Source organism: Phoenix dactylifera, chromosome 3, assembly GCF_009389715.1.
Source record: "Phoenix dactylifera cultivar Barhee BC4 chromosome 3, palm_55x_up_171113_PBpolish2nd_filt_p, whole genome shotgun sequence".
NCBI lineage: Eukaryota > Viridiplantae > Streptophyta > Magnoliopsida > Arecales > Arecaceae > Phoenix > Phoenix dactylifera.
In genome coordinates, this window is record NC_052394.1 from 14,970,064 (window position 1) to 14,984,542 (window position 14,479).

Here is a 14,479-nt window from a genome sequence, read left to right on the forward strand (position 1 = left end):
TACAATAAAAGAAAATTTCATGGATTAGATTTACTTGAAGTAATTTTATATTCATTTCTTAATCTAATATCTTTTAAATATGGTGTTAACTAATCCATAGAGAAAGAAAACGAAATTACCATTTTACCAATCATTGGACTTAAGTCATCAATAAAATACTGCTTGAGGTAAAATGACAACCCGGTTAAGGGTGTAAAGCAACTCGCATATGATATTTAGTCTTTAACTAAATTTATTAGTATTTGTTTTCCGTAACAATTGATAGATCGTTTCGTTAGCAAATAAAGTGATGGAGGGTGGCATCTTCCTCAGGACAAAATCTTCTATACATGTCATCTATAATGCTTAGTAAAAGCCCATTATGAAGCCACCAAGGTGGTAACTTAGTGGCACTAGGTGTAATTTCTATTCTCATGATCCCAAGTTCGAGTCGCTGCGGCGTTGATTAAAATATGGCTTCGGCCATTGCTTGGACATGAGGCATAGGAACGCTTCTTGGACCTCTAGTAGCCGGGATGGTGCCAGCTGTGATGTACTCACACGTGGGACTCGAGCCAAAGCCTAGAGGAGTAGTTGAGTCGGGCCCACGGGTGGAAAGGATATGAGTAAAACCGGTCGGGGTGCTCAACACACGGCCATTTCTGCCCGCATCGAACATTCTCCTAGTAGGACGGAGGCCCAGTGGGGGCTGCTACGCGGGGGTGGGCTTGTCCCTTCCTCCCCCCTTCCTCTTTTCTTTAAGCAACAAAAAAAAAAAGAAGCCCATTAGGAAAAAGAACCCCTAATTACAAGTCCTAGATACTCTGCACCAAAGCAAGAATGGCCAGTGCTATGGAGGGAAAAGAGATGCAATGTTAAACCATGGCCACCCTATAAATTAATGGATGAAGATGCATACAAAGAAGATCAGGTTACCTGAAACAGCTTGCTACATAATAAGAAGCCAAATTGAAGATAAGAAGGCATTGGCATATCAATGTTTTGCAATGACGCGGATAATTATCTGCATTTTGGTTTTCTAGGTGTTACTTCCTGCATTTGGGTTTTCCTAGGTGTTAATTCCTGCATTGTAACCATTAACTGTGCAAGGATAAAATATATAGACAGAACAAACCACATGAGAATCTGCAAGCATAATATAACAGAGAAGTAATTCCACAAATCTGGGATAAAATACATGACAGTACAGGAAAGAGCATCATAAACCACTTCATAGTATCTGAAAGATCAAGATACAGTGATTTTGTTTAGATGCGCAACAGTTTCAAACATCATCAACAGGTAAAAAGTTGATCAAGACGATTTCTCATCCATTGATTCGGTCCACCCAAGACCTGGCCTTGATATTTCCTCCTGCGGTTCTTCAAAATCCCGTGCATCACGAAGTGAAGCCTCAAAGTCAGTCGAATCAATCGCAACAGGTAAGAAACTGCTTATATCATCTCTAGCTCCAAAACCTCCAGCTCGTATGACATCATCGGTTGTTATGGCAGCTTCCATGTTTACATCTCCAGTATTGTTCTCATTTCTCATACCAGCGCTTTGTTCCATGACCTTGCCATTGACTTTCTTCATGTCATAATCTTCACCGTATTTCAGGGTGTCATCATCTTGGTTTGGGGGATCCTTTAACTCCATTTCATGTTTAGTTCCTTCCTTTGTTTCATTTGTCACATCATTTGCATTCTTCTCTGACAAACAAAATTCAAATTTAATCTTCTATCAGACAATTGAGTGCTTAGCTGTATATACAAACATGAAAAAGAGAAACAGAAATTCCATAAGCAACATGAATAGAGGACCCCTTAAATGTGCTGACAAATGCGCGGAAATGGCTAATTTTTCACAGGCCGGAAATGTAGACATAATCAATATTTTTGGAAACTTTAGTACTCAATGGCATTATTTTACATTTTTCTGAATTCAATAGTTTCCCATTCCAACTTGAAATGGAATAACAGATTTGCAAGTGAAAGTGAAGATTAGCAACAACCGAAATTGGAAAGAACAAGTCTTCTATAGTTGAAATTTTAGTATTGAAACTTCAACTTGTTACACCAAGAAAGCAAAAAGATGACAGCACATCTAAGCAAACCGAATTACATCAAAAAAATTAAATTTTTCATCTTAATGTCCACATTTGTGAGATAGTAAATTAAGTAATCAAGTAAGTGCACTGAATCGGCAGATTCTGACTCATCTGAAATTCTATTAAAGTAAAAAAATAGATAAAATAATCTATACTTTCCCCCCATAATATGTTGCTCAAAGACAGAATTATGGTTCTCAATCTCACAGTAAGATAAATGATCAAATCTTGCATTGCGGAAATCCTTCTGCCACGGTTTTACCATTTTAGGACACCCTCACACCAAATGCATCGTATATACTTTCTGAACTTGCAACTGTAAAGGTTCTATAACAGGAAGAAGTCTCACAAGAAACTATATATTTCTGAAACAATAATTTTATCATATGTAAAGTGGAAGCACATCCCTCTCACTCTCTCTCCCTCTCTCTCTCTCTCTTTGTGTGTGTGTGTGCACGTGCACGTGTGAGTGTCAGCTTGCAGCTCTCTTTGTACTGCAGTATAAGTAATTTGACATCAATTTTCTAGCTTATGCATAAATATTCAAACTATCAAAAAGAATAGAAAACAAGAAGGAAAGGGGAAAAACACGTCTTTGAAGGTAAGACCCAGTGATGTAACAATTACTTGTGGCAGTCTCTTCTTAATGCAACAAAGAATGTTCATTATAGAAGGTACGAGCAAGCATTGCAAAGCTTTTGCCAGACAAAAAATCTCAGCACCCATACCTATTATATGAACTTAGACACCACAGAATGGGCCGGAGGTAATTAATATTAAGAATTGAATGAGAAATTGAACTAGCACAGTGTCAAAAAACACGCCACAATAGGTCAGCATCTTGAATTATTGAATTATCCAAAAATTACAACAAGAGCTTTAGTCTCATAGTTAAATGCTGATTCTAATTGTTAACTAACAGAGACAATCATCATGTTAGCTGGACAACTTGTTCAGTGAGCACACGAATCTTAATATACTCATAATAAGTAACAGATCGCGAGTAGCTACAGGCCACTAGCTCCCTTAAAATACTTAAATATTGGGAGATAAATCTGCAGCCATTTGTGTTCGGCATATCCCTATGTCATTATACGTCTTTAGTTTCAGCACCATCTTAAGAAGGGTCAAGACACTTTATCAAGAAAAGGAACATCATAAAGTCAATATAACAAATGCATATGCTAAAATATTTTTGTTTCCCAGTCAGAATTTTGTTAATTCAATCTTAATCTAACACTAAATACCACACAAGAAAAATAAAATGTATACATCCTTTTATCTTTGTTTCTCATACATATTTTTTGCTTTCTTCTTTGTTTGACCTTTGGCTCTGCCCCTCTAAACTTCTGCTTCTACATGAGGTAATATTTGTTCCTTTGTTCATGTACTATAGTCCTCTTTGATGCAGCGTGGGTTGTAAATTTTCTAAGCACTTAGTCCTTCCCACTGATGTCCACACCACCATGACCCATCCGCTTGTGACGCTTTTGACTTAGCACTTTGATGTTCAACCTTCTCTAATTTTTTCAATCAGGGTTGGCAGAACCATCCCAAACCTGGCGGTTCCGGCTGCTTCGAGCCGTCCCAGTAGCTCACCGGGAAGGTTCCAGCAACAAAAATGAAAACTATTGCCAGAGACAGAGAAGGAGAAGAAAAAAGAGTAAAAGAGAGAGCAAGTGGGGAGGAAAAGAGGCCAGCGGAGGGCAGTCTCTCCCTCTCTCCGCCTACTCTCTCTCTCTCTCTCTTTTCCTCTCTCGTTCTCCCTCTCCTCCATCTCTTCTACTGTGTTGGTACGGACCCGGCACGACCCGACACAGATCCGTACCGACTCGTCCTATCAAGCAACCGGTACGGTGCCAGTACCGGTTCCGTTGACGCTGCTTTCAATAGTTCAAATTATTTTTTTTATTAATTTTTTGACAACTGAATGTGCTAGGGTATATCCATAAGTCACAAAGTAATGTTATCACAGTTTCAAATTAGGCTTTTGAACAACATTAGGCTTTGAACTTATTAAGATTTTCCATAATTTTTCTGCAGGTTATTAAACCTCAAATTTACAAACATCAACTCTCAATAGCAATCTATGTCGAACTTCTCCCCGATGACAAAATGTCCTATAGCAAATTGCTTATCAAAAGAGGTTGGCAAAGACTAAGAGCCAGTCTTGTTTGGGGACACAGATCGTGTTTGTTGCTTTGAAGATGTCTGTTGTTATAAATCTAGCCATGTTTTGGCTTATCTAGCCTCCTTCCACCCCCTCCCCCCTTCTCCCCCACCCCCTCAAAAGGTAAAAGGAAAAAAAAAACAAAAAAGAGATTAAAGAAGCTTACAGAACCAATTTATGTCGGATAGCCAGGTGAAGGGAAAGACTTAAGGTAATGAGGTTTCTGGATGCTAGGACTAAACTTATTGATGGCAGGAATTTCTTTTTGGAAATGAGAATTATCAAAGGTGAATGATATCGGAAGTTTCCTGATTGAAATGAATGCAAGGGATGACTACAGTTTGGCCTATGAGGTGTGAATCTAGGGTTATTTTAGAAACATTAAAAACAAGTGCAACAAGTTATAAAAAGAGTAGATGCGAAAGGAAAAGTAAGAAATATAAGATCTGGACTTACTCCAGGATGTTCCTACATCATAGTTGAACTCATTCCAAGGGTATCACATATGACCTTGCATCACATGATGGAATCTAAAACACATAGAAGGCTACTTTGATTCATCAAAAATTCAACATTTCATGGAAACCACTGGGGAAGTGGGTGGCCTCCTTTTTAAATAGATCTAAAAATGGCTTATAACAACAGATGCCCCTCCACTTATAGTCTGACTAGAAATCAGCCATTACTTCAACCCCAAATATAACTCATTATTGACCACATAAAAGTAAATTTTTGACCAAGTAGCAATAAAATAAAATAACCATGACTTCATGCCCACCAAAATATCTTAGGGCTCGTTTGGTTCGCGGGAAAAGAAGGGGGGAAAGTGTGGTCAACGGAAAAGTAATAAAATGCCTCTTGTTTGGTTGGAGTTTTCAAAGGAGAGAGATGGAAAAGTTCTTTTTCCGGAGGAATGTAATTCCCACGTTTTATGGGAAAGTCTTTCCCATGAGGAACATGGGAAAGTCTTTCCCATGAGGAACATGGAAAAGCTACTTTCCCGTGAGGCAGGAATCAAAATATTTTTTTTTCTCTCCAAAAAGCCCCTAAGCTATGACCGACCATCGCGATCCCTCTCCTCAAACCCTCCTCCATCGTAAAAGCCCGCTCATCTTCCTCTTTCCCACTTCGCTCTCTCGATCTCGTGGGTGTTAGCTCCGACGAAAACCTTGGGAAGAATTCGAGTTCTACCAGTCTCCTCTCGAATCCAAAGAGGTAAGCATAATTTCCTTTCAACTTTTTTTTTCCTGCAATCTGTTTTTCATGATAGTCGGGTTTCATCTCTCCGATTCGATGTTTTTCTCCCGATTTCGGAGTATTCTGCAGATTTATGGTCGTAGGTTGATAAAGATTTCCCCTCTTTTTTGTTTTGTGGAATTCCTGGTTTATGGTCGTAGGGATTTTCTTTCTCATTTTGGGAGGTTTTGGGAGGATTTCTTGCCCTGTTTTTTGTCTAACCGTGACCAAAAGGAAGCAAAGGCCGGGAGGATTTCTTGCCCTGTTTTTTGTCTAACCGTGACCAAAACGAAGCAAAGGCCGGGAGGGTTTCTTGCCCTGCCTTGTTTTTTGTCTAACCGTGACCAAAAGGAAGCAAAGGCCAGGAGGGTTTCTTGCCCTGTTTTTTGTCTAACCATGACCAAAAGGAAGCAAAGGCCCCATAGAAAAAAGGAACAGGAGCTGGCTACGAGTCTTCCCACTTGATGGAAGGGACGTGGAGAGTTTCCTGGCCTTAATAGAGTCCTTGGGAAGTTGGGGACAGTAGTTCTGTTTTGGGTGGAGAGAAAGAGAGAGGAGTCCTTTGGTTGGCTTGATACACGTCTGAAGCCACTCTTATCTTTCATCCCTTCTCTTTTTTGGTTCTGGTCTTGGTTTTCCTTCCCTCACCTTACTCCTGATCCAGCTGGGCCATCAGGAAGAAAGATAGGGGGATTGGAGATGGACTTCTTGGAGGGTGGAGATTCTTTTAATTTTCTCCTCTCGGTCTCTTCTCCCCTCTTGGCTGGTAGAGAGAGAAAAGGAGGGAGTTTGGAGATTGAATGGCTGCTGTGCTGTGATGTTGCAGTTGCCGCTTGGGTACTCACTTGAAGGGGATGGTGGGATGGGACAAATTCTTTTTATTATAGAGAGGTCCCTTTCTGAACAAATTCTTTCCTTTACCTTGACCATAAAGTGCCATGGGATTACCTTTTCCTATTCTGCTCTTGCTTGACATTGTAAACAGTACTACCAAGCACTATCTCAGTTATTTAATCAGTATCATGGGCCCTTCCTTTAGCATAAAGGAAACTTTTTTGGTCTATGCATTCCTTTATTTTGATCGGTCAGAACCAACATATTTATAGATGATTTAATTATTTGTTGTAATACTTTTTGCTTGCTTATGGCAGTTATGGCTCGTTTATTTGTTTCTAAAAAGAAGAAGATGGCAAGTACCATTTTGGTAATATACACAGAGATGATGTTGATGATAATGTCAATGATGGCCAAGATTCTTGAAACCTTGGCACGAGTAAATGTTAGGATTCCTAGGGAAATGGTGTATGTTTTTGATAGAACACTTGATGAGAGGGTGATGAATAGAATAGCTAATCTTAGACTTATGATAATGGAGAGTGATCAAATTTGTATTGATCAACTTAGAATGCATAGGAGGGCATTTTGGAAGCTTTGTGAAATGCTTAAATCGATTAGCAAATTGGAGGGGAATAGAAATGTTCAAGTGGAAGAGATGGTTGCAATATTCCTTCACATCCTAGGCCATCACTCAAAAAATAGAGTTATGCAATTGTACTTTCGTAGATCGGGTGAGATAGTAAGTAGGCATTTTAATGTTGTCTTGAATGCTATCTTGAGGCTACATAGACACTTGCTAAAGAATCCTGAGCCTGTCACAGAAAGATCAACAGATGAGAAATGGATGTGGTTTCCGGTGAGTTAATATTACATTTCACATTTTTAAAGGAAATATTTTGGCCTATTAAATTGTTAAAAGTACTGATTATTATATTCATACTTGCATTGTAGAATTGTCTAGGTGCATTGGATGGTACCCATATTAGAATGCGGGTCTCGAAGAAGGACAAACCTAGATATCGGTCGAGAAAGAATGAGATTTCTACCACTGTACTTGGCGTTTGCTCACAAGATATGCAGTTTATTTACGTGCTACCTGGATGGGAGGGGTCAGCACATGATAATAGAGTCCTTAGGGATGCCATTTCTCGTAGAAATGGATTAAAAGTTTCGCAAGGTAATTTTAAGTCTAATATTGCAGCTATTTTTTACTTACATGAGTAGAATAGCTAATTTTTTCTGATTTCACTTTTTTTGTATGTTTTTGAATGAGTAGGCTATTACTACCTATGCGATGCTCGGTACACAAATTCTGAAGGTTTCTTAACTCCATTTAGAGGTCAAAGATATCACCTCAATGAGTGGAGATATGGTCATCAACCCACTACACCAGAGGAGCTCTATAACATGAGGCACTCAAAAGCTAGGAATGTAATTGAGAGATGTTTTGGCCTATTAAAGATGCGATGGGCAATCCTTAGGAGCAATACTTGGTACCCTATTAAGACAATGTGTAGGATCATTTCTGTATGTTGTTTGCTGCACAACTACATTAGAAAAGAGATGTCTGTAGATCCTATTGAGGCTTTGTACAATGAGGAGTGCTCTCATGGCAATTTTCCACAGGAGCAGGGTGCATATATTGAGTATATTGAGTCATCTACATCTTGAAATGCATTCAGGGCTAATCTTGCTGCCCAAATGTTTGAAGAGTGGCAGCATAATAGAATTTGAGAAAAAATTGTGATCTTTGTTGTGTTTAATATTTGGGGCTCTTAATATTTGTATGAACATTATGTGTTATGCTGTAATCCTTGTTTAATATTTTCCTTGCTATGTTATAATCTTGTGTTATATTAAATTCTTACTTAATAGTTCCCTTGTATCCATTCATTTAGATAATGCAAATGTAAGATCATGTCGTGAGGTTGTGAATGTATAACTATTATACATTGTAGATTGTGAATGTATATCTATAATATATGAGATTGTGAATGTAGATATGAGCACCTCAATAGCTGGAGAAGCATCAACAGGAAACAAGAGAACAAAGTGTAACAGAAAATGGGGTTATGTGGAGGATGCAAAGCTTGTTGAGGCATTGGTTGAGTTCGTAACCCGAGGAGGTTGGAGGGGCGATAATGGGACTTTTAGGAGTGGGTATTTGCAGCAATTGGAGAGACTAATAGAAGAGAAGCTTTCTGGGTGTGGACTGAAAGCAACACCACATATCGAGTCTCGGGTCAAGCTCTTGAAGAAACAATACAATGCTATTGCAGAGATGTTGGGACCTAACTGCAGTGGATTTGGGTGGGATGACATCAACAAGTGTGTGACCTGTGAGGAGGATACTGGGTTAAGATAAATTGGCATTATAAATTTGTTTATTTTTTCTATGAATACCTTTCATACATGTTGTGTTACTTTTTTTTGTTCTTTTTAATGCAGAGTCACCCAAATGCTCAAGGTATGAGGAACAAGCCTTTTCCTCACTTTGAGGACTTGACTAATATCTTTGGAAGGGATCGTGCTACCGGAATGGGAGCTGAAGCACCTGTAGATGCTGTTGAAGAAATAGAGATGGAGGAGCAACAGTATCCGTACACATCACCAGCCATCAATGAGAGCCAAAAGGCAGATAGCAATTTTGTTGGTCAGAATGTCAATATGAATACTCCCCAGACAGCTACTAATACTGAAGTTGCAGGTCCAAGTAGGCCAACCAGAACTAAGAAAGCTAGGCATGAGGCCCTTGAGGTTGTGAGAGATCTTACATCTGAGATGACTAAAGTAGTAGGCATGATGGCAGCTGCTGGAGATCATATTGAGAAATTGGCTCAACGTTTTAAGCACGAGTCTGAGACTGCAGATAGAAGAATGACAGTGGTCTATGAGGTGATGAAGGTGCAGGGTCTTTCTCAATCTGAGATTCTTAAGGTGGGCAGAAAAATTGCAATGGACCCACTGGAGACTGATTACTTTTTCAGTCTTCCAGATGACTATAGAAGGGCATATGTTTTAACTCTTTGCTCAGAGTTTCAAAGTGGGATATAGCTAAGTTGGGTAGGGTTTGTGTATCTTTTTGGGATATTATGTATTGGGTAGCTTTTTGGTGTAGGCCTTATTGATAACAATGGATGCAAACACTGCTTTTGGATCAACTACAAGTTTATGTTTTGCACTTTCTGTATGTTGTTTCTTGTTTCGTATGTTGCTAGGTGCTTACTCGTATGAATTTGGATAGTTACTTTAATGGATAACAATGGTTATTAATATCCTTCTCTTCATGAGTTATTATTGGTCACTATCATCATGATTTGGGTAGGTCAATGGACGTTTTGGGGAGAATATATGTGCTTGCAGCCAGCAACATATTTGACTTATAATGACTTGCTACCTTCAATGATGCAGCGAACCATAGTTGACATTCTTAACACGTTAAGAATGGCTGTCAGGCCAAAGATTTAACTATGGTGGCTTCTAATATGAAGTGTGAAGATGCTTCATCCAGCACATGAGTATTCATGTGACCATGTTGAGATGACCAGAACCTCAGTTTTCAGAAATCATTCAACAGACTAGTATGTAATAAAGGATAAGTTATACTTTGTTCACAGAAATATCAACAAATGGCAAGGATAGCATATGGTTCTTCTTTTTCCTTCAAGAGAAAGAGAACGGTGAGATGCATCGCATTTTAAACTTCATTGGTAGCAAATAGCTTTCGCTAGAGTGAGACTTGAGGATTTCAGGTAGGCAATTTTGTTGTAATTACCAATCATAACTCGTGCTAGATCCAAATTTGATGGTGGCAAAGCTACTTGTCAAGGGACTAGAGTATCGCATTTTTATTTTTTCCTAAAAAAGCCCTTCAGCATTAAAGAGGCATTAAAGACCTAATTTTTATTAAGGGTATAATAGGAATTACACATAACTTTTCCAGAAAAGTGGATGGTCAACCAAACATAAGCGCTCTGAAAATCTGTCACTTTCCCATTGTCAGCCAAACATGCCAAAAGTACTTTCCCAGGCATCCTCTTCCCAGGAATCTACTTCTCAGAAATCATATTTCTAGGAAAAAAATACTTCCCGCGAACCAAACGAGCCCTTAATGCTCAGAAAAACAAAACAAAACAGTAGAAAATTGCATAAACCTAACTGATGACTCAAACAATAAAAGTAATATCAACAAGACTCCAATATGACTCAGCTAACTAATTACGACTTGATTGACTCAACTAAAGAACTTGATCAGCACTGTAAGCTTTTGGTATGCAAGTATTAGCTACTGCAATTTTTAGAAAATCAACTAGGCTAATAGCTTTTGCATAACTTCATTAATGAGATTACTGTATTTTTGGTTCTTCAATGCTTAGCCTACCAATACAAAATAAATAATGCTTTCTTCACAGAAATCTAAAGATGGCTATGTACGGTCTTCTCTTGGTCAAATAGGGCCTATTCCTGGTTCAGGTAATTCATAGAGCAAATTTGGCAGTTTAGTCTATGTATGATCATGCATATTTGGCTAGACATCCGTCCTCCTAAACAAAGCCCCAAAATTCTCATTACATATAAGATAATAAGTACCAATAGTTGACGTCACACTTACCATGTTGAGACATGTTTGTGATTGCAATTTGATCTGGAGAACATTTACCCACTTTTTATAGGTTTCAATCATCAGGGACGTTGGTTTTCCCTACATAATTAATTTGATGTGATAATCCCATGTCAACTTCACAGACATGTAGGCAACCCAGCACCAATCAAGCTCCATTAAAGACTTTGATGGAGAACGCAAGCTTCTCCGAATCCTACGAGCTCCCATCAACTCATCAAAGAGACTGATTTGTCTTTCCATCGGTTAGCCTGTTAATGAATGTGTTCACTCAGTTAATTCATTTTTTTTTCATTATGATATACTAGCTCACATACTGCTACCTTCAAGATCACATATCACAGGATCCTTTTTATCACTTCTGTTTGTTCGGCTTGAAGCTTATTTTAATTTCCATCAATTTGGTGAAGAGACAAACCTATGCTTCATTACTGGTCTCTTCCTTGAAGATTAAATTGCCTTTCATAATCCATGGAGAAGATGTTTTTTATACTTGAATACCAGATAGATATATTGATGCACCATTTTCCGATTTGACTCCTGTAAAAGTTATTTGACTTGATCATGTATTGCAAGTCTGAAAGTCATCCATATCACCAATAATCAGATATTTCACAATGACACATTGATTTTTTTTTCTTTCTCACCAACTCTCTTGCATAACCCCCAATGATCTGACAAGCAGTGACCGCTATGTGCTTATACACCAGCAAAACACATTACCGTCAAACATACTACTTTATACCTATGTTGTATTGTAACACAATACCAGCCTAACAATGCCAGTCTTGCATCATGTATATACTGATCTATCTCTGGTTAGTGGCGTTTTCTTGCTTATATTCTCAAGTATCAACACATCAACAACAACATTCAACATTGGATGTATAACGAGGATATTTTGTAGAAAAGGTAAACTTCAAGTTAAGAAGACATCATGACCACTACATAGTTTCAAAATTACCAAATTGTTATTGAATTAACATGGGAAAGTATTTGAATCTTCTATTTATATTCTTAGATGGATACCCAACTTTGGCCACCCCGACACAATGCCTTTTGATCTATTTTAGGAAAATCTGGAAAACTCCATCGATCGTTCTTATTCTACTAAAATTCATCAGACCTTTGTCTTTCAATACAAAAGATGTAAAAAAGGTTAAGCATTTCCAGTTCAAGCCAGAAATATTGGCAACGGATCCTGCCATTAGTCAAAACAAATCATGCTGTATTCAGGTTTAGACAGGGAGATGCACAGGTTTCTGTTTAAATATTTAACAAATGGACATACTCCATAACATAGATCGGGGAAACATGTGTATGAATTATACATGATACTTTATGCATAAAACAGTATACGAAATAAAGAACCAAAATGTCATGTAAGCAATTTATTGATTCCAGATGAAATAAGAAGTAAAATAAAGACCAGCATCTGATATTACCTCCAGAACAAGCAGCTGTACTAAAATCCATAAATCAAATTAAGTTTCCCCGATGTTTCTTTTTGCCACAAATCCTGGAATCCCTCTTACAGAACCTTACGAACCACTTGCTACCTGCATGATTGTCTTCTACAAATCATTATCAGCATGAAATAAACTAAGTAAGTTCTGGCATTTTTTGCATAGTTAATACTTCAAAAAGTTAGTCAAGCATGATTCATGATCATGAAAAAATATATAAATATGATGCATTAAGGTTCAGAAATACAAACTGTCAAATATGAACTTGAACTTTCAAATGCAACTCTTTATAAACTATTGGCAGCAGAGACTGAATACTCTCAGTAATTGGACATATGAACATAAATAAGGTGAAAATGGGAAATCAAGAGGCTCCAGAGCAGCTCCTAAATTAAGGTTAGTTGTTTCAAATAGTCTAGGGAGATGATACTGTTCCATTTTCTTGAAGCCAGTCCATAAACAAAACTAAATAGTACCAAAAGAATGAAACCTACAGCTGTGGAATAACAAAGATTCGTCCAGTGTTTGAAAATCTTGTAATCAACAGCTAATGATTTGACTGTTAGCAGATGGTGTTGGTATGACCAAAAAAAATTTGAAAAAGAAAGATTTTAACAACTAAGAATCCAAGGATCAACAAAGGCTACTGTCCAAGACCATAATAATAAAACTATAAACTTGATTTTTTTTCTATAAATGACTCGTGACTGCTAATAAGTTGGTGAGATGCATCAAAATAAATAACTCAAATTTCAGCAATACAAAATTAACACATGTTTTCCATTCAAAGTTCTAAATCTAAGCACTAGCTTCTAGCAGGACACATGATTGAAGAAGATTGCAAGCTCTACCACTTGAGCTAAGACAACAGTGTCATATTTAATTACTTTTATTGTGTTATTATTCACGAGTTCAATATAGTTTATGCAACCTACAGTATATTCTGAAAGTTAAAAGTTATGATATTGAGATACTATGAAAATATGGTAACATTAAACAGAGTTGCTGAATCATAGAATGATTGAATGACCTAGAACCAAGGAACTTAGGCATTTAGCATCTTTGTGGCAGTAATAGGGAAACCTTAGGTCAATTACTTGGGGTTCACCTGGATTTTTGACAACCATGCCTAAATTTTTAATACTAGATATTTTTTTCTCTTTTCTTCCTGGCAAAGGAATTTGGATCTTTTCATCATTTCTTTGTCGAACTTTCCTCCGGCACATTTTTTTCAATAGCCACATTTATAATGATGCTAAAGACCATTTAACATGTGGCTTATCAAGGCAACGCAAATGACATCAAGAATACTAGACCACTGACTACTATAAGGGGGAATACCATTTGACCAGGAAAAGGCTCCCTGATTCCCAATTCTATGTAAGCAAAGCAGTTGTCTGAGGTTCTTAGAATCAACTAAGTGACAATGCTCAAAACAGAAGGCAAGTATTTTGCCACTCCTTCAAAGTCCAAACAAAGATTAATATTGATAAATCTTCAACGTAGGCACCCCTTTCCAGCAAAAAGATAATATCATAGGACGTAATCCAACAGCCCACTCAAATCTCCTTCTAAAAGATTTCTCATATTAAGTTGAGCAACACTTATTTCAGACGAAAGCAATAGAGAGAGAAAGAGAGAGACAGTCTAATGGAACTTTTAGAAGTTCAAATGCCCCCAGAATACCTCAACGATGAAAAGAATGGAGAGAATGAAAAGAAAATGAAAGGGTTGGAACCGAATCGTTACCTCTCCGCGCTCTTCTAAAACTGCGGCAAAAATGCCCGAACTTTCCTGCCCTCGCAAAACAAAAAAGATCGATCTTGCTGGTCGCGAACTGCGACACGCCAACACGTGTACGGGAATAATGCCGGCACGTGCAGAAGTGGCCCGGAGGGGGGGGGGGGGGGGGGGGGGGGGGTTGGAGTTCACCAGGCCTAGGGTGCAAATCAATCGGGCTGAGGTCGCTTGTTTGGGGCTTGGCCCAAACTCAATTCAATAGAAAATCAGGTCGGATCGAATTCACCACTACAATTTTTGACTCAACGGATCAGTTCGGA

The 14,479-nt window shown here is 38.1% G+C and overlaps 2 protein-coding genes across 2 annotated transcripts; one reads left to right on the forward strand and one right to left on the reverse strand.

Annotated features, from left to right (window-relative positions):
* Positions 1 to 1,118: 1,118 nt before the first annotated feature.
* On the reverse strand, positions 1,119 to 14,268 carry LOC103719220. Its single transcript, XM_008808359.4, has 3 exons — positions 14,169 to 14,268; positions 12,399 to 12,512; positions 1,119 to 1,691 (listed from the first exon to the last, which is right to left on the reverse strand). Exons 2-3 carry the CDS (start codon positions 12,427 to 12,429, stop codon positions 1,294 to 1,296), a joined length of 429 nt encoding a protein of 142 aa, XP_008806581.1. The 5' UTR covers positions 12,430 to 12,512; positions 14,169 to 14,268; the 3' UTR covers positions 1,119 to 1,293.
* On the forward strand, positions 6,288 to 12,388 carry LOC120110251. Its single transcript, XM_039124713.1, has 2 exons — positions 6,288 to 7,188; positions 7,284 to 12,388. The coding sequence occupies exons 1-2, from the start codon at positions 6,640 to 6,642 to the stop codon at positions 7,554 to 7,556; spliced, it is 822 nt and encodes a 273-aa protein (XP_038980641.1). The 5' UTR covers positions 6,288 to 6,639; the 3' UTR covers positions 7,557 to 12,388.
* Positions 14,269 to 14,479: the final 211 nt, after the last annotated feature.

What these genes read in the sequence shown, in the direction of transcription:
- LOC120110251 (XM_039124713.1), top strand. Translation starts at nt 6,640, where the DNA reads ATGGCAGTTATGGCTCGTTTATTTGTTTCTAAAAAGAAGAAGATGGCA. An exon ending in AGAAATGGATGTGGTTTCCG is followed by an intron (nt 7,189 to 7,283) that starts GTGAGTTAATAT and finishes CTTGCATTGTAG; the next exon opens with AATTGTCTAGGTGCATTGGA.
- LOC103719220 (XM_008808359.4), bottom strand. Translation starts at nt 12,429, where the DNA reads ATGGATTTTAGTACAGCTGCTTGTTCTGGAG. An exon ending in TACAGCTGCTTGTTCTGGAG is followed by an intron (nt 1,692 to 12,398) that starts GTAATATCAGAT and finishes TTTGTTTGTCAG; the next exon opens with AGAAGAATGCAAATGATGTG.